The sequence below is a fragment of the Taudactylus pleione genome, unplaced genomic scaffold, assembly GCF_031769625.1.
Source record: "Taudactylus pleione unplaced genomic scaffold, aTauple2 ptg001334l, whole genome shotgun sequence".
NCBI lineage: Eukaryota > Metazoa > Chordata > Amphibia > Anura > Myobatrachidae > Taudactylus > Taudactylus pleione.
The window spans coordinates 2,946,220-2,965,755 of record NW_028285734.1 but is presented as its reverse complement, the minus strand read 5'-3'; the positions used below and the strand labels follow the sequence as shown (position 1 = coordinate 2,965,755).

The 19,536-nt window shown below is 46.9% G+C and overlaps 1 protein-coding gene across 6 annotated transcripts; it reads right to left on the bottom strand.

The window, feature by feature from the left end:
- Nucleotides 1-910: 910 nt before the first annotated feature.
- On the bottom strand, nt 911-14,544 carry LOC148443101 (rho guanine nucleotide exchange factor 19-like). 6 transcript variants are annotated; one of them, XM_088463197.1, is made up of 15 exons: nt 14,477-14,544; nt 13,479-13,603; nt 10,064-10,325; nt 8,954-9,158; nt 8,067-8,137; nt 7,727-7,968; nt 6,761-6,921; nt 6,522-6,674; nt 6,058-6,187; nt 5,907-5,981; nt 5,562-5,654; nt 4,096-4,256; nt 3,737-3,898; nt 2,462-2,557; nt 911-1,617 (listed from the first exon to the last, which is right to left on the bottom strand). In XM_088463197.1, the coding sequence occupies exons 3-14, from the start codon at nt 10,314-10,316 to the stop codon at nt 2,494-2,496; spliced, it is 1,770 nt and encodes a 589-aa protein (XP_088319323.1). In that variant the 5' UTR covers nt 10,317-10,325; nt 13,479-13,603; nt 14,477-14,544; the 3' UTR covers nt 911-1,617; nt 2,462-2,493. The 6 variants fall into 6 exon arrangements, with proteins under 6 accessions (XP_088319323.1, XP_088319325.1, XP_088319322.1 ...); XM_088463199.1 differs by having other exon boundaries at nt 13,479-13,557; nt 14,477-14,495; XM_088463196.1 differs by lacking the exon at nt 14,477-14,544 and adding an exon at nt 14,212-14,470.
- Between the last annotated feature and the right edge of the window lie 4,992 nt (nt 14,545-19,536).

The following is a 19,536-nucleotide window of genomic DNA, read 5'->3' as shown; positions in this document are numbered from 1 at the left end:
TACCTCACGGCACGTCACTGGCAGAGATCAGTCATAGAAACATAGAATTTGACGGCAGATAAGAACCACTTGGCCCATCTAGTCTGCCCTATTTTTAAACATATTACCTCAACCCTTATTGATCCTTATTTCTTCTGAAGAATATCCTTATGACTATCCCATGCATGTTTAAACTGCTGTACTGTCTTAGCCTCTACCACCTCTGATGGGGGCTATTCCACTTGTCCACTACCCTTTCTGTGAAGTAATTTTTCCTCAAATTTCTCCTGAACATACCTCCCTCCAGTGTCAGATCATGTCCTCTTCTAATACTTCTCTTTCTTTGAAGAATGTCTCCTTCCTTTACCTTGTTAAACCCTTTATATATTTGAACGTTTCTATCATGTCCCCCCTTTCCCTTCTCTGCTCCAAACTATACATATTAAGATCTTTTAGTCTTTCCTGGTACTTTTTGTGGTGTAGACCTTGCACCATTTTAGTTGCCCTTCTTTGTACAGTCTCTAATGTATTAATATCCTTCTGGAGATATGGCCTCCAGAACTGAACACAATCACACGTGGAGTCCTAATATTATGATGCTATTCCTCTCCCCAGCCACAGTCACATAGTAAATGAGTGTATAATAACCCAGTGGGCTGTGACCAGAGTATTTCTCATATTCACAGCTGTTATATATGAAATTAAACACAAATTCAGAATTCAACAAAAGGCCAGGGATGACTCCAAGTGTTCTGTAGATCCTGGGAGGCAATAACTCCCAGGATGTAGAGACCACTTTTATAAAAACACACAAGTGATTTATAGCTGGGAACCAATGGGACCACCTGTCATCCTGGCCCATATAAAACCTATGTATTATACTTTGTTTACCGGTCACATTGTAACAATATATACTACACAGAGTCACATCTATAAAACAGTGTTTATTTATCATCAACAAAACATTAAATCAGTAGAACTATTGCTGGAAGCACGTTACACAAAATCTTTATATAATTATGATATGATACATGCAAATAGGTAAGAGGACGGCACTGGGTATTTCTTTATTATGGCCCATGGCTCGTGTAATTACATAAGGTCATTAGCGGATGACCGTGGTGATCCAGCGCGCAAGCGATCAGCCGGGGCTGCGTCCATGTACAAAATACAGCCAGTGTGACCCTTCCAGTTATAACGGAGGCTGGGAATGGGGAAACCAGCTCCGCACACCAGCCCGGGGTGACATTTAGTTTGTTCTTTTAAAAAAAATAAATAAATATGGGAATAACAGAAGTCTGGAAGCGATAGGACTCCTGACAGGGAATGCCACGGAAAAGGACACGTTTACTGGCCCAAGACTGGAAAACATGTCCTAATCCCCCCTCTTCACTGGAATCATCCATATAGTGCCTAACATTCCATCATCAGTCCTACAGATAACATGGAGTCAGCATTTCCCAGTATGTAGCCAAACCAGCGGAAGTGGCAGTCATGTTCAGCAGACGTGGTCAGGTATTCCTTATGGCAGATAAACTTCAGACCCAACTCCAAATCCTGGAGGAATCGGGCCAAGGAAACCACGGTCGAAAAGGTCGCTGACCCCAGCACGAGACGATCAATAGCTCAGAATGACCCCTGTAAAATAACGTCAGTCATTGCCAGAACCACTTTGCTAATTAATTACAGGATATATTGTTACCACAGCTGAATTTTACGTGAACAGGTTTCTCCCACTGGAACTTTTAACGCATCATTTATATTATATCCTATATACAAGTTCTGCCAGCCCGTGCCGCTAGCCAGCCCGTGCCAATTTAGACAGCAAATTTTACATTAAATGGCTTAACAGTCCCAACGTTTGCAGAGCAGATAGCTCCTGTTCCACAGCTTCATTGTGACAAACCCTTTGATTGCTGTTTCCTCTGACACCGCTGTGAAATGTTTGACAAGTGCCTGTTCTCAATTTCAGACCTGTTACTGTTAGTAAATTGCTTATTGCCAAATGACAGGCAGATGAATGTCAGCTGAGCGGACAGTAGCTCCAGGCCCTTCTTACTCTAACAGGCCCGTCTTATATACTCCACCCGTATCATAGGCTTACACTGTGAACACTTTAATGGAGAGGAACAGATTACTGTGTACGTTTGTCAGGGAAGAGGAAGTTATCAGGGAAATCATTGTCATTATCTGTCCTCCGTTAGGCTGGTCAGTCCATTCAGCTCGGGCTGGAACCCAGGGACTGTATTGTGCAAGGAGTGGGAACCTTCCGACACCTGTGCTGGGTGAATAAACACAGCAGGGAGGGGTTTAAAATAGCCCTGGGAACAGGGAGTGCAGCTATTTGTAGTACGAGACCGGACAGCGAAAACAGAAAGACCCCGGCAGCTGGTAGTACCCCTGTTACCTGAAGGGTGTATTGTATATACAAACATATATACTAGTATTTGTGTAATACATGAAGTGTGAGAAGACACCTCACCTCCAGCAATGCTCGGCCTGTGTCCCTGACACTCAGCCGCTCGCCTCCTGTGACATCTGCCTGGTTATCTGGGAAATCCAATTCTCCTTCTCACTCCTAGATCACAGGGAAACACAGGATTAACAACGGCCTCTAATAATAATAATATACTACTGAGCAAGCAGACGCCAGGAGGGGTATCACACTACCACCTGTGTTTCTATAGCCAGGACTTTATAGTAGAGAGGCTATTACTCTTGTTATCTGCCCTCTTCCTTTACTGGCAGGTCTTTCCACATGCCAGTGGCACAGAGAGGCAAAAACAGATAGGCCTCAACTCCGGCCTGTTGCTCTCAAGCTAGGAATGACCCTCGACCATCGATGTTTAACATAAATGGTTAACCGATGGTATTGACATCGATGGCAGATATCCAGTGGTTCTCTGCTATCGATGGTACAGAGAAACGCAATATATATTTTTCTCATGAGCAGTGACAGAGCATAGCTCCGCCCCCGACATGACCCACGAAGCCCCAGCCCCACTGCCCGATTGTACGGCAATTAAAGCAGAGATGATAACCGGAGGATGAAACCATCGATTGTTGCCAGATGATGGTTTCATACCATCAATGTCAACCACCAATGGTACCATTGATGGTTAGCCCACCAATGGCCATCCCTATCTCAAGCTGTTGTGAAACTACACATCCCAGCATGCCCTGTCACAGTTCATGCATTCCCTAATAGCAAAACTGTGGCAGGGCATGCTGGGACTAGTAGTTTCATAACAGCTGGAGAGCCACAGGTTGGCCAGGCCTGCCTTAACTCAACAATATATAAAAGAAAAGCTGCCATTGTATATATGGGAAAAGGGACTCCAAGAGTTCCTGCGCTGCATTTATGCTGCTCTACAGAGCCGTAACTAGACTTTTTGGTGTCCTGTGCCAGAAAGAGCATTGGCGCCCCCCTGATTTTTCAAAGGGACATAATGCACCCTAAAAAGGGCCATGGCTTCATGGGGAAGGGCCAGGGAAGAGATAGGAGAGGCCAGGAGATGTTGGGGATGAAGTAAGAGGAAGCTACAAGCAAGAATGATAATAAACAGAAATTTGACAGGCCCTAACAGCGCCCCCTGACCTGTGGTGCCCTGTGCGATGGCACCGGCCGCACTACTAGCTACGGCCCTGCTGCTCTATACCTGGCAGGCCGGGCAGGGCTCTCCCGCCAGAGGCCGACTAGAAGGGATGGATATTGGGTACATGTATGAGTTTAATGGAACCAGAGCCGCTCACTCACTCGCTGGGGGCCTGCAGGACGATTTCGCAGTTCAGGCCGCTGTGGTTCTGTCTCAGGCGCAGCAGGAAGACCAGACTGGGTAGGCCGAGAGCCTTTGCTTTCACATGGTCGGCTTTCACTTGCCCCTTCCTGGCATAATCAGCCACCAAGAAACGGCCGGTGCTGGGGAGAGAATGTGAACGTGAAAATGGCGGCTGGATCTGAAGAAGACTCATCAGCGTCGTAATAAACCTCCATATATGCCACATAAGCTGCACTAAGCACATCAGTTGTAGGTCTGTATGGATTATATAAGCCTCCATTGCGGGGGGATACAGAATGCTGCATAATTAGAGAACCCCCCTCCCCCCAACACTTACTCCACCCTGCAGGACAGAAGCAGCAGATCACTGAAGAGATGGAGGTAGATGGGTTTGCTGGTGAGGCGCGGCCTGTGACCAATTCCCAAATCCTGGAATACTATCCTCACTAGTTCTCCGTGCAGGATGAGGGTGCGCCCCCTGGAGACCAGGGGAATAGTCTGCAGAAATACAGGGGGTGCCGGAGTTACAATACAGCCAGCGACATTTTATATACACAGATGTAACCTGCGCAGTTCTCTGAACCTGTCCCTGAGAACATACAAAGCGCCACACCAGAAAACTGGTTGGTAGGTTCAAGTAGTCGCAGTAAAATGTTGGTTTACGAGGCTTGATCTAACGTATATATGTATGGGGGAAAATGGGGAAATCAGCCTGTACCCCCCCCAAAAAAAAACCCAGTATAGATGTCTATTAGTGACCAAAAGCAAAGTATTTGGGGCTTTTAAAAAGTGTCAAATGGCCGATTTAATAACAGTAAAACAAAATGAGAGAAAAAGTGTTTAAGCAAATGAAATGATCTAGCTGAATGTTGGGTGCATAAAAGATATTTTTAAGCCATCTTTAAAAAAAAAAAAAATTGCCTTCCCATCCATGCAGCACCCCCCATACACCTGTCCCCCACCATCCAGCACCCCCCCATACACCTGTCCCCACCATCCGTACAGCACCCCCCATACACCTGTCCCCATCCATCCAGCAACCCCCATGCACCTGTCCTCCATCCGTACTGCACCCCCATACACCTGCCCCATCCGTACAGCACCCCCATACACCTGCCCCATCCATCCAGCAACCCCCATGCACCTGTCCCCATCCATCCAGCAACCCCCATGCACCTGTCCTCCATCCGTACAGCACCCCCATACACCTGCCCTATCCGTACAGCACCCCCATACACCTGCCCCATCCATACAGCACCCCCATACACCTGCCCCATCCATACACCTGCCCCATCCATACACCTGCCCCATCCATACACCTGCCCCATCCATACAGCACCCCCATCCATACAGCACCCCCATCCATACAGCACCCCCATCCATACAGCACCCCCATCCATACAGCACCCCCATACACCTGTCCCATCCGTACAGCACCCCCATACACCTGTCCCATCCGTACAGCACCCCCATCCGTACAGCACCCCCATACACCTGTCCCATCCGTACAGCACCCCCATTAATAATTAGGGAGGTTGTCCCAGGGTTTATGAACCAAGTCGTGACATTTTCTACCTTAAAATAGGTATTTTTCCCAACTTTTTGCAAAAAGCTGCATTCATTCCTATGGAGCGGTGATATGACTTAACGCATGCAACTAATTGGATAATGGAAACATTTGCGCCTGGCTGCATTAAACCGCATAAACGGGTTAATGCTCCTAATTGAATTCGGCCCATTGTGATTAGCCATGAGGATGAGCAATGACAATGAGCATCATTTGGGATGACCAAATCTCCTGACCTTCGTATTCTGGAAATCCACTTGCTTCTCGAGTAAGACCAGCTCCTCTGTCTGCATCATACATCTCACCCCCTCATTACACTGCGACACAATCTGCACACGCAAAAAAAAACACCAGTCAGTGGGTGTCTCTCCAATAACCAGCCAACGTCTGTCAGCGTAAAGTGTCTTACTGGCCAGGAGCGAACATGTCTACAAATGTAACTGGTGTCCAGCGAAGAAACACCTTCAGGATTACTGAGGTTATGCTACTCTTTACACTCCTATATTAACCTACACAGAGTTAGCTTTGCAGATTCCATCTCTCAGTGCAATGTGATTCCTGAACTGAAGCTCTGCTCTCACCTGCCCAACCGTAGATACAGCGTTTCCGACAGAAGACGCCAACTTCGAGTCACTCTGTGCCAACTTCAGGATATGCTGCGAAAAGAGAAAAAGCCCATTAGAAGCTAAAGCGTCAGTAAATGTCCATCTGGACATACTGAAGTCTCACTACCTCCAGCAGGATCTTCAGGCGAGTTATCCGTTGAAACGGGAGGACCAGGAATGATTTCAGAAGCTGCCTCTTGCACACCGGCTGCTCTTCTAGTTTCTTGAGAACCTGCAGGAACTTTCCATTCTCTCGACTGTTGTGAAGCAAAAAGAGGGACAAGAGAGTAATAAGTGTCACTATAGAGTCCGATGTCGGAAAGTGTGGTGTCGGGAGAGGCCGGAACCATTACATATGTCTCAAGAAGAATCTCCAGTTCTTTGGGAAGAACGTGATGATCTAGTGATGGCGTGTGAAACACAAGGTGTCCAGTTCTGAATACCTCAGAGGCATGTAATATGGATATGTGTGTTTTCATATTTAGCTCAGAAGAATGGATAGGACATGGTTGGTGTGGGTGGCGTATGGGACAGATGTGGTATATAAAATTGATGCTCCTAGCAGACATGGTCTCCCATGATCCCACTTACACCAGCTGCTGCATCAGCCTCTCCTGATACATCTGGTTGGTAACATAGGGAATGTAGACTCGATGAAATTCAGGGCAGTGTCTCAAGACCAGCTCGCCAATGTTAGACAAAAATATGTCCCTCTCCAAATCTTCCTCTAGATCCAGCAAGAACCTGAGGGCATCAGAGATCATGAAAGTAATTACGTAACAGAATACTAGAGAGATATTGGCTATAAATACCCTCTCCCATTAACGCACCTCTCACTGACCTCCCGGACACTGGGAAGATTGGAGAATAGCGTGTGATGGTCAGAGATGACGAGACTTTCTGAGAGCTTGCGCGATTTCTGGAAGTGGCCGATGGCTACAGACAGGCTTCGCTGGTAGGAGGCCTCCGATGTCACCACCTCAAATATAGCCTGCAGGGAGAGTGAAAGAACGACAAGAATGGCAGGTCATACGTTAGAGCGGTAGACAAAATACAGGCTTCAGATTGTAAAAGTCCTCGTCCCACTAATGGGTTTTAGGTCAGGACTAGAGTAGTAGTAGCTAATTATTAGGCAGGTATGGAACTATGAGGATAGTAATGGAGGTTTGTAGAAGTGGTATTTACCCCCTTGTTACTTACTGGAGGCATTTTATATCTCAATGACCAGGCTTGAGAATTTTGGGATGGGTTATACACACTGGTAGTGTGGTTACCATGCTTAGTGAGGCTCATTCCAAAGTTAGCCAGCCTGGTGTGGAAGGTGCAGTGAATTGGCATAAAAGGGAACGGCTATTGACCATTTTAATGGGTATTGCCATTGCAGAGGATCCTAGGTGGATGGCACTGCTGCCACCTCTCCAGGTGTAAATTATCCTGGTCATTACTGGCACCTGGATAATGAGGAAGAAACTTTGCACTTTTCAGCACTGGGGATGGTTAGGTTTGGTACAGTAGATGGCACTTTGTTTGGCCCATGTTCTTACTAAATACCAGCTTTGTGCCAAATAGCTTATGGTCTGGATGGCATGACTATGTTCCCTGATGAATGGGTCTCTAAAGTCAAGATACCCAGGTCAATCCATCTGGTTGAGGTGGTTACAGAACTCTAAGGAAGAACCTTGCTTTGCTTTTAATAACGTTGGTGCCATGTGATGACTGTCTTTAGAAAGGTCTCCGATAATGGACGTGTATATCTTGCTTTCTAAACCAGAGATTATCATCTCCCTGCCACTTACCTCCTGGAGCTGCTTTTGTTGAGGGCTGATTGTTTCTGCAATTCCTTTTCCCTTAACCTCTGGGAGCTCCTGCCACAGGGACGATGAGTAATGTCGGGGGCTCACCTCAGCAGGATGCACCCCGAGCAAAGAGGAGGAGATTAAACCAGCAAAAGAGCGAGAGAGATCCAGGGAGAAGATGGACGTGGAGAGGACGGGGCCCTCATTTGTGTAGTACACACAGTAATCTTGATAAAGGGGCTCTGGACAAAGGACAAAACAATATATGAGCGATTGCAAACATTTACTTCAGAAAGCCAAGTTGTGGAACCCACCCCCCGGAAAGGTGAGCCGTACTAACGTGTGCGCACAAACTTGGACTCCTTCCGTTTCCATCGACCAGAATCCTTCTTCATTAGTCTTGCAATAAAGCTAAGTAGAGAAACATAATGATCAAAATAGGAGCTTGGCTCAATGAATTGATTACGTCTCAAGGCTTGGAGGAATTGCAGAACAGCTTCACCGCTAACCGGCTGCCACAAGTTCTACTAGACCCACCTCAAGTTTCAGGGACAGTTCAGGGCTGAGACTATCATGACCCTTCAATTTGATCAGTTTAGCGCACAGACCTACTAAACCACATAGAAGAACCACATGTTCCACCTCCATAGACTTAATTACCCCAAGTAGAACTCTTCTAGTCTCTCGTATACAGCATTCATCAAATGTAAATGCCATAGCTTCTAGGAGAAGAGACAGGAGCTCAAAGGATGGAGGAGAAATCATGTGGTGCCAATCCTGCAAAACACTTAGTGCCCCCTCTAGGCTGGTGATAGGAACTGCACCACAGGAAAAACAGCCAAACTGATGAAAACTCCAGTGTCTATATGTGATCCACAAACGATGGAAGTGTTAGCTCTGTGAGCTGTATAGAATAATAACCATTCCAATGGTACAACAGCAGCATTAGCCCTGTGCTAAATGCGATGCTCTCTAGAACCTATACGCCAGTTCTGTTCAACATGCTGAACTCCAGCTGCTGTGGAACTAAACATCCCAGCCTGCCCTGCCACAGTTTTAACTTGCCCTAATAGCACAACTGTGGCAGGGAATACTGGGATGTGTAGTCCTACAGCAGCTGGAGGTCTTTATGTTGAGTACCCCCCTGGTATACACAATAAGGCAGCAGGTGGTATATCTGCCCAGGGTCAGGGCTGGTTCTGTGTGGTCCAAACTTATCTCTCATACCCGGGTTCCTGGACAGCTGGCACTGTGTGAGCCGCTGCCTGATTTCCGTTCGTCTCCTGGGTTTGTCTGTGGCTGGTGGTGTTGGTAGCAGACTCAGCTGAGTCATGGCTAGTGTCCTCCTGGGTTGGGGGTTCCACATCAAGGCTATGTCGAGCCATCTTACTGGCAGGAGGCTGGTACAGGGGGTTATCGTAGACTTTGGACCCTGCAAGATACAAATCACAGGTATCTACCATTGCCCTTCCTCACTGTGTCGTCAGCCAGAGCCGGAACCCCAGTCACATGCTCCAAAGACTAGTTACGCTCACCAGTTCCATGTACAATACGGTTCATTTTTCAAGATTTCCCAACCGCTAATAGCAAAAAGGACAGGTGTAGGTATTTAAATTATTTAAAACACATTGCATTTGGAATCAGTTTATAGAATTCACCCTGTGAGGACATGGCCTGCACCTATACCTGTGCCTATAGGACACGGGAATATTATGCGACCTTTGCCTAAACCCAGGGAGTAACGTGGCTCAGTACATGGATCTCTACAATGCAGGAATAATCCACACAGGGCAGCGCAATTCTTTACTCTGACCAGCAGCCATTGTTGCAGAAAGTTAATCTCTTTGTTACACAGCTCCTGCCTGTATTTGTTTACTGGCGTGGTGTCCTCCACCTCCTGTGCTGTGGAGAGGATAATCCGGTTATAAAATACTTTAACTCTTCTCTCTGTCATCTTTAGTGATCACATGAAAACACAATCTTTCCTGTGAGGTGTGTTACCGCCACACTAATCCCCCTAATCCTTTATATAAACTCTGCAACAAAAGGAGGGTCCTTGTAACCTGGGGGAGGGGGCAGGAGAGGCCTCGGGTACTGCCATGGGGGACAGTTCTGCAGAACGGAAGCACCCAGGAGAGGCTCCTATGTTGGGTACCCTATTTTTGGGCCTCTTCTCCAATCCATTTGTCACCATAGAAAACAAAACCAGTTCAGCTTAATCTAGGTCTCTAACTGCCCCCTGGGCCCTAGGTTGCCTAGTGGCTGATCTGGCGATGGGCACAGTATTACAGGTACAGAGTGTATATTCTCCTGCACTATGTCTGGGTGTAATCTTACCTTCTGTGTGGTCCAGGTCTCCCAGGCTCTGTGATGTCAGAGGCAGGAAAGTGATGTCATCATAGGAATTCCATTTTCCGTTAGAAACGCGTTTAGTGATCTTCAGTAGACCGTCCAGCAGACGCCGCTGTTCCCTGCGTCCACGCAGAGTCACCAGTGGCCTGCACGTCTCGGGGCAGGAGGCACACCTCTTCACCGTCACGTCCACCGGCGGAGGAGGAGATGGGGTGTAAGTGCAGTTTCTACAGAACATCTCCAATTCCTGGGCCAGGAGACATTGATACAATGGACAGTTCTCCTAGTTCATAAATGTACATCATATACAGCACCCTCTACAGTGTCCACAGGGTACTACACCCACAGTGTCTACTCAGGAGCATAACATTGAAATGCTTATATGAGTATTATTTTTTCTTTATCTAACGCCACCCAATTACACAGAGCTGAATGGAGAACATTTGTCATTCATATCAGCCACGGCCCCATTGGAGCTTACACACACGCTAGGGTTAATTTTGTACAAATCCAATTAACATTCCAGTATGTTTTTGGGAGTGTTGAAGGAAATCCTCACAGACAAGGGGAGAACATACAAACTCCACACATAGCCCAGGCGTGGAAATTGAACTTATGATTGCAGTGCTGTGAGGCAGTAATGCTAACCACTACGCCACCGGGAGTATAACAGCCTCAGAATGATACACAAAACACAAGTGCTATTGTGTATTTGTCTGTATGTATACAATAGGACCAAATAATGAGAATTATATAATATAATGTACAGGCAGAATCAGAGCATGTACTGAGAACAAGAACAGCGGTATTGCACAGTACATGCATATAGAATTATAATACTCGTCAATACAACACAAGAAGAGGTACTGTGCGATTTGTCCTAATGACAATGAAAAAAAAACATCCAGGGACAGAAATGATTCCTGTATCAAAGCCCCGCTCGGAACTGGGTTTTATCTGGAGTACATAACTTCAGCTTGCCCTTTAGATTGTGTGCACAGGAGCTTATCTCCAACATAAACTTATTTATAGGAAGTCCTGTAATTAGTCACAGCAACATCCTATGATCTACTGCAGGACGCCCTCATGTGGATTTGTGTGGTACTACCTGTGCCATGGCTTTCAATAAGGTAAGTCTGACTGACTGTACATACGATGAAAGACTGGTTTCTGCCTGTACTCCGGTATGTCTAGGAAACAACCAGCCCAACATGACCGGACCACAACACAAAGTTACACTGAGCATTATGCGCTACATACAGTATATCGCTTGCATTGTATAGCATAAGAACAGGTGCAAAGCATTGCATGAAGCATCTAGAATATATACAGTACAGAATAGCAGTTGTACTGTGCAGTTGCCCATATATACTATATGTCTATATCAGAGGTTCTCAAACTCTGACATTACAGTCCAGGTCTTAAGGATATCCATGGTTGAGCACAGGTGACTGAATTAGCATCTCGGGCAATTTGATTTAACCAGCTGGGCTCAGGCATAGATATCTTTAAAACCTGTACTGTAATGGCAGAGTGTAGGAACCTCTGGTCTATAGAATTAAACTTCAGAGGCATTCAGTTCTAAAAGGGTTGAAAAATGACAACCATTGCACAATACATATAATATAATTTACATATGTTTTATTCTAAACACAGACTAATGAGTGAATTTACACTTTACATTAAAGCTGGGTACACCTTGGAGCGATATTGGACCGATATGTAGTTTCTGCTGAATCAAAATGACATATCGGCCGGATTATTCAATGTAAAGGTGCGTATCCACTACACGAGAGTGAACGACTGTACGATTACAACATTGGAATCATGTTCATCACCCTGTGCAGTGGGTAATGTGCCCACACTGTACGATATATCGTTCAGCGCAGGGATCCTCCCTCATCCCCAAACATGCACAATCTGTCATTATCGCATGTTCAGGCGATGATTGATGTGGAAAACGACCAGCGGGAACGCGCATCGCTGGTCATTGCCGACATTTTTTCTGCACGAATAATGAGCGATTGAACAATAACTATGTCGTAATTGTTAAATCCCATTTTTCTCATCTAGTGGATACGCACTTTTACAGCCTATCTGCGCGCTCCCAGTCATTTGCTAATATCTTCTAGTAGGCCGTGCTGTGCGGCCAACCAGACGATATCGCATGGGGCGCCTTGCAATGTAATGAAGGATGGAACAAGGGATCTTCTGTCCTTCATTACATTGTTCTGATGGGTACAGAGGATACGATATGTCACCCCATCGGCTGCCATAGCGTCCGGGTACACATCGTCTAGTGTGTACCCAGCATTACTGTACCTGTTGGCTACACAGAAAAGCAAATTGATAGTAAATAGGTTGCACTCAGTGATGTCACTGGCTCCTAGTGAGTGGATAGGCTGCACTCAGTGATGTCACTGGCTCCTAGTGACTGGATAGGCTGCACTCAGTGATGTCACCGGCTCCTAGTGACTGGATAGGCTGCACTCAGTGATGTCACCGGCTCCTAGTGAGTGGAATGGCTGCACTCAGTGATGTCACCGGCTCCTAGTGAGTGGAATGGCTGCACTCAGTGATGTCACCGGCTCCTAGTGAGTGGAATGGCTGCACTCAGTGATGTCACCGGCTCCTAGTGACTGAATAGGCTGCACTCAGTGATGTCACCGGCTCCTAGTGACTGGATTGGCTGCACTCAGTGATGTCACCGGCTCCTAGTGACTGGATTGGCTGCACTCAGTGATGTCACCGGCTCCTAGTGACTGGATTGGCTGCACTCAGTGATGTCACCGGCTCCTAGTGACTGGATTGGCTGCACTCAGTGATGTCACCGGCTCCTAGTGACTGGATTGGCTGCACTCAGTGATGTCACCGGCTCCTAGTGAGTGGAATGGCTGCACTCAGTGATGTCACCGGCTCCTAGTGAGTGGAATGGCTGCACTCAGTGATGTCACCGGCTCCTAGTGAGTGGAATGGCTGCACTCAGTGATGTCACCGGCTCCTAGTAACTGAATAGGCTGCACTCAGTGATGTCACCGGCTCCTAGTGACTGGATTGGCTGCACTCAGTGATGTCACCGGCTCCTAGTGACTGGATTGGCTGCACTCAGTGATGTCACCGGCTCCTAGTGACTGGATTGGCTGCACTCAGTGATGTCACCGGCTCCTAGTGACTGGATTGGCTGCACTCAGTGATGTCACCGGCTCCTAGTGAATGGAATGGCTGCATTCTTAGTGATGTCACTGGCTCCTAGTGACTGGATAGGCTGCATTCTTAGTGATGTCACTGGTTCCTAGTAACTGAATAGGCTGCATTCTCTTGAATGATAAATATATTAGTTTAGCTCTTAATGGTTGTCTGTGTGTAGGTGTGGGAAGGACTTTGATAAGTGGAAACTTACCTATGTAGAGTCCTCCATAAAACACTTTTAGGCTTCAGGCGGCTCCGTGCAGAACCTTCCAGCATGTACAGGTGTTGTCCTTGTAATACATTAGGATTACAAATATCTTTAATTCACAAAAATATCTAAAATATAAAAAAATGTGGCTGGCTTATTTTTCGAATACAATTTGTGATGTAAGATTCATCTGCTGTTTGTGTATATAACTAGATGAATGCAGGGAGTAAGAAATCCTGGGTGCATTCTGTGGGGATCTTACAGCCAAACCCATGAAATGTGCTCCTTGTAAATCCCTGTGCAGGAGGCATCTGTTCCTGTGTGTGACATACAGGTGTTCCACACAGACTGACAGCAGGGCTATACCTTTACTGGCTCCGAACAGCCGGATCTCAGATTATATACAGAGTTCGGTGATTATAAAACTGGGTAATCATGCAGTATAGTGTCATAAATTATTCTGACAGCATGAACGCAGAAATCAGCCTTCTCACCGGAATAATATAGAATGCTAGGCTGTACGATTACAGAGACTTGCTGCGTTTATTAAGTACAAGGAATCTACATGCAAAGTAAGTGCAGTAATATATGTCGCTGCTAATGGCGGTGTTTTTTGCTCAGAGACTTAGGATGTGTGATGAACTTCTGCAGAAATATGGCAAAGCACACTGAGAAACTTGTAGATTTTTAAACAGAACTGTTCTGGCCTCTAAGGAAAGGAGTCTGCACTACTCACCTTCCTCTGTAAAACAGCTGAGGACTCAAAGGGCAAGGTTTAAGCGGCTGTTGGAAGCAAACATTTGGCCAGCCCGGCAGTTGTGTATGGACAGTGTTTGCAGTGGGGTTATTGGTGCGGTATATTGAACACCTTCCTGGCCTTGGCAATATTACAGAGTTCTATCTAACATTTTAGCTGTAAGTGACCTTTATCGGTGCACTGGCCTGAATACCCCAATATGACTCCTGTTATGCAGTGTCCCCTGAGCCCCTCACCCAGTTACCTGTCTCCGAGGAGGGAGGGCCTCTTCTGCTCTCTGGATTTAAGTAACTTCAGGTTGCTGGCTCTAATAAAGACCGGGGCAGAATCCAGTTCCCAGTCAGGATTATGTAACATGGAGTGTCCTGTCAGACGGTGCATGTTTTCAGGATAGCTTTAGAAGCTTTAATTGCTGATCTTAATCCCTTTCCCCTGTTAGGGCTGATGATGAGTCTGGGAATTTCTGCAATAAAGTGATACCTCTGTGGTAATGAGTTGTGAGTTGTCGGGTAATAATTAGTACATTTATTTGCTGCTAGTGAAAAATAGTGTCTGTGAAACTGGAAACACAGGTGTGCTCCCTTCCCTTATATATTCTATATTGCCAACCGGTGCTCAGACCTGTACACTACACCTTCACTCCCTTATATATTCTATACTGCCACCCGGTGCTCAGACCTGTACACTACACCTTCACTCCCTTATATATTCTATACCGCCACATGGTGCATAAACCTGTACACTACACCTCCACTCCCTTATATATTCTATACTGCCACCCGGTGCTCAGACCTGTACACTACACCTTCATTCCCTTATATATTCTATACTGCCACCCGATGCACAAACCTGTACACTACACCTTCACTCCCTTATATATTCTATACCGCCACATGGTGCATAAACCTGTACACTACACCTCCATTCCCTTATATATTCTATATCGCCACCCGGTGCACAGACCTGTACACTACACCTTCATTCCCTTATTTATTCTATATCGCCACCCACTGCACAGACCTGTACACTACACCTTCATTCCCTTATTTATTCTATATCGCCACCCACTGCACAGACCTGTACACTACACCTTCATTCCCTTATTTATTCTATATCGCCACCCGCTGCACAGACCTGTACACTACACCTTCACTCCCTTATATATTCTATACCGCCACATGGTGCATAAACCTGTACACTACACCTCCACTCCCTTATATATTCTATACTGCCACCCGGTGCTCAGACCTGTACACTACACCTTCATTCCCTTATATATTCTATACTGCCACCCGATGCACAAACCTGTACACTACACCTTCACTCCCTTATATATTCTATACCGCCACATGGTGCATAAACCTGTACACTACACCTCCATTCCCTTATATATTCTATATCGCCACCCGGTGCACAGACCTGTACACTACACCTTCATTCCCTTATTTATTCTATATCGCCACCCACTGCACAGACCTGTACACTACACCTCCATTCCCTTATATTACCCAATGCACATACCCGTACACTACACCTCCATGCCCTTTATATCAGAGCCGTAGCTAGACTTTATGGTGCCCTGGGCTAGAAAGAGCATTGCCCCCCCCCCCCTCCTATTTTTCAAAGAGGGATAGAAGAAGTGCACCTGAAAAAGGGGCGTGGCCTCATGTGTAAGGGTCTGATGCCAGCAGTGTAGATCAGCGACTGAAGGTATGGAAAGAGCGCTGCTTGTATTGTATGTGCAGCAAATATCACAGGTGTATAGATTGTAAGCTTGCGAGCAGGGCCTTCCTACCTATATATCTGTCTGTTATTACCCAGTTTTGTTCTATTAATGGTTCCAGTTGTAAAGCGCAACAGAATATGCTGCGCTATATAAGAAACTGTTAATAAATAGGTGTATGCACCCTGTGCCGGCAGCTGAACTCACCGGCTGGGTACACGAGGTGGGCTGGTAACACCTGGGGCAGGAATGGGTGGCTGTGTTCAGGGCTGCCATCAGAAATTGGGCAGATAGCTGTGAAGGTGCTGGGGGAGGTGGCCAGATGGAGGGGAGTCGGCCAGGGAGGTGATAGGGGCGACCAGGAGATGCCGGGGATAAAAGAAACGGCAGCTACAAGTGAGAATGATCATACACAAAACATTGACCAGCCCAAACAGCGCCCCCTTGCTCTGTGCCATGGCACATGTCGCACCACCCTAGTTCCGGCCCTGCCTTATATATTCTATAACGCCACCCGGTGTTCAGACCTGTAAACTACACCTTCCTGACCAACATCTGGAGTCCCCCAGCCATAGTGATGGGATTCATTGATCCCTGTGTACATCCCTTGTGTGTTTTGTATACAGCAATGCAATCAGTGGTTTCCCGCAGGACAGGATTTATGGATATTCTGATCAGGTGTTTGTGGCTAACCAGTCCTGTGTGTTGTTTATCATGTGTAGAAATTGACATACTATGTTGGGTCATTTATTTTATTTGGAGATGGGAAGAGGTACATAGCGCAGGAATTCTGCTGGCACATCTGTTGCTGCGAACTGTGCTGTTTATTTATTGATTCAAGTCAGTGACTCTGGGATGGACTTTCTCAAACATATGGCAGCATTCACAAAGTAACTATTACATGAATCCTGGACCAGGATGCCAGTTCAGCCATTTAAAGCCTGAGCCATATGAATTATATACACTGCATTACCATACAGTCATACTGATGGCAGTATAGAAGGCTGTATGTGTATAGAGCTGACATGGTAACTCACAGTTGTGACCCAACCCTATACTGTCTACTTTTACTCAGCTGTTCCCCAGCATCCATAGAGCAGACGTTATTCGCTGTATTAAGCAGAAAATGCCTGTAATGGGTGACAGCAATCATTATTATCTCCCATTATAATATATATAGTACCAAGTACTTCCAACTTATTATTCTGTTCTTTTTGTCAGACCGTGTCACAATGGAGCTTACAGTCTAAAGGTGATATCGTTATCGTTCAGTTGTTCACTATATCGTCCATTTTTTACACCAAAACGATGAACGATAACGACGATGCGCGTTCCCGCAGGTCGTTCGTCTTTATCGTTCATCTGGCAAACATGCAGGCCAATCTGACGATATCGTCAGGTTGCTGCATGTTGGGGAATGGGGGAGAGAGCCGGGCGCTGAACGATATCGTTAATGATATCGTTAGGCGGGTGTGCTCAATGTCATGAACGACACTGAGCACAACCTGCCAGGGACACACTACACGATATCGCTCAGGGAGCATATCGTGTAGTGCGTACACACCTTAAGGGCCTGATCCAGTAAGGATAGCTATAGCGATTACGCGCTCAGTCTCACTGCGAAAATATGCTAATGATTGCAATCCCAATGCCATACGCAGCCTTTCATAAGGATGCCCACCTTACCTTACGCAAATACGTAATACTTAGCAAGTCTGGGAAACCATCGGTAACATGGCGTACCATCACAGCCTCACGCACACTTGCACAAGGTCTGACCTTACTCTGCTAACTTTATCACCCGCAGTGAGAGCCCAGGCTGTGTATGGCATCACAGTGGCTAATTTATGCACGCCCCTGTAGTGGCATTCAAACGCACTGACACGCCTGCGTTTCGCCGACAACCCCCCGCCACCACCCCAAACGGTACTTCCTGTCAACCACTCTGCAATGGGTCTGCGTAGTCACAGTAGATCGCAGCGGAGTCTTCGTTCACGCGCACTGCAATGTTTAACGCATGCGCATAACGCAACAATCGTCTGATTGCGTGCGTAATCGCAGTTGGGATCCTTGCTGAATCAGGCCCTACGTTCTCCCACACAACCCTGAGGCTGATGCAAGTCAGTCTTGTAGACGTATCCTTCGCACTGCGCAGGCTCTGACGCCAAACCACTCGGTTGCATCTCTGCATTGCATGCGGCTGGCGGGTCTGGGTGGCAGCAGGGTAATCATACACCTGTCTTTTGGGGATAGGGCAGGTGCATGCGCACACATAGTTGATGGCGCCTGTGAGGACGAGCACATAGATAGCAGCTGTCCATTTGCAGCGTACAACTCCGCATTCAGGGGAATGTCTGCATTTAGTCCTGTGCACACAATGCAGCTGCAATCACGGGCGCCTTGCATTCACTCTGCATCGGCTCCGCTAACACTAACCTACCAGTATGCCTTTGGGATGGTGGAGGTAAGTGAGCACATGCAGGAAAATCATGCATCAACACGGGGAGAACATACAAACACATATCGTGCCCATATTTCCCACCTATGCTATTGCACCCTACAGCAACCCTAGTTAGAAACCCATGGCCAGGGCACTGCGTGGGAGCAATGCTAACCACTGTGCTGCCTAAGCCATGGAGAGAATTGTGGTTGAAGGTGACCTTATAGCCCTGCATGGATGTGTGCGGTTACCTCAGATGGTCTAACACACTGCCATGTAGCTAGGCGTGACGTATGTGACATACCGAATTTTAATCTTTGCTCCACTTCTCTGGTAGTCCTCATATACCCTCCCCAGCACCCACCCCATGGGCCGGATTCAGATTTGTACGCTTTGCCCATCTCCACGTAATTGAGCGATATTTTGCTACTACGCATTGCGCAAACACAGAAGAATGTCTCACTGTGAGAGCTGTAGTATTACACGCCATTCGCAGTGTTTTGTGAGCAGACCACGGGCGTTCCTGGGTGGATTGGTGGCAAGTGACTGAAATATAGGGGAAGTGGGTGTGGCCACGGTTGCGCAGACCATCGCACACTATTTCAGGTAGAGAGTCTGTTAGCGGGCATTCACACACTTCACACATAAATTGCGGTCAAGATCGCAACTGGGAATGCAATAGCGTAGCAATCTCTGCTATCTCCTCAGCATTGCCCGCTCTCTCTAGACTGCAAGCTCTGACGAGCTGGGGCCTCTCTGCCCTCTGTCTGACATATCACCCTTGTGGCTTCTTCTCCCGGTCTTACGCGATTCGTGTTTAGTATGACCTGTTATGCTGCCAGCCCAGTAGCGCAGAATGTCACTACACTGATAAGTGATGATGATAACATATGAACTCTCCTCACCTAAACTGCGATTCACGCCCATATCATTTCCCACCTTGGCTATTGCAATCTCCATCAGTATGGCCTACTTATAACAACACCACCCCTTCCCCGCCTACAAATGTCCCCACACTCACCCCATGCAGAGCTCTCCCCATCTACGGGGCACCACCCTGACTGTGAGCCCTCCCTGAAGACCCCTGACTCCTAATCCTTTATGTAATCACTTTCATTCTCATCAGCTGTAACTGTGCGGT

Excerpts from the sequence above, each read along its gene's own strand:
- LOC148443101 (XM_088463197.1), bottom strand. The coding sequence starts at position 10,316 with ATGTTCTGTAGAAACTGCACTTACACCCCATCTCCTCCTCCGCCGGTG. Across the intron at positions 6,188-6,521 it reads AGGCTGATGCAGCAGCTGGT|TCGAGAGAATGGAAAGTTCC; the intron begins GTAAGTGGGATC and ends GCTTCACAACAG. Across the intron at positions 5,982-6,057 it reads GCCTGAAGATCCTGCTGGAG|CATATCCTGAAGTTGGCACA; the intron begins GTAGTGAGACTT and ends CTCTTTTCGCAG.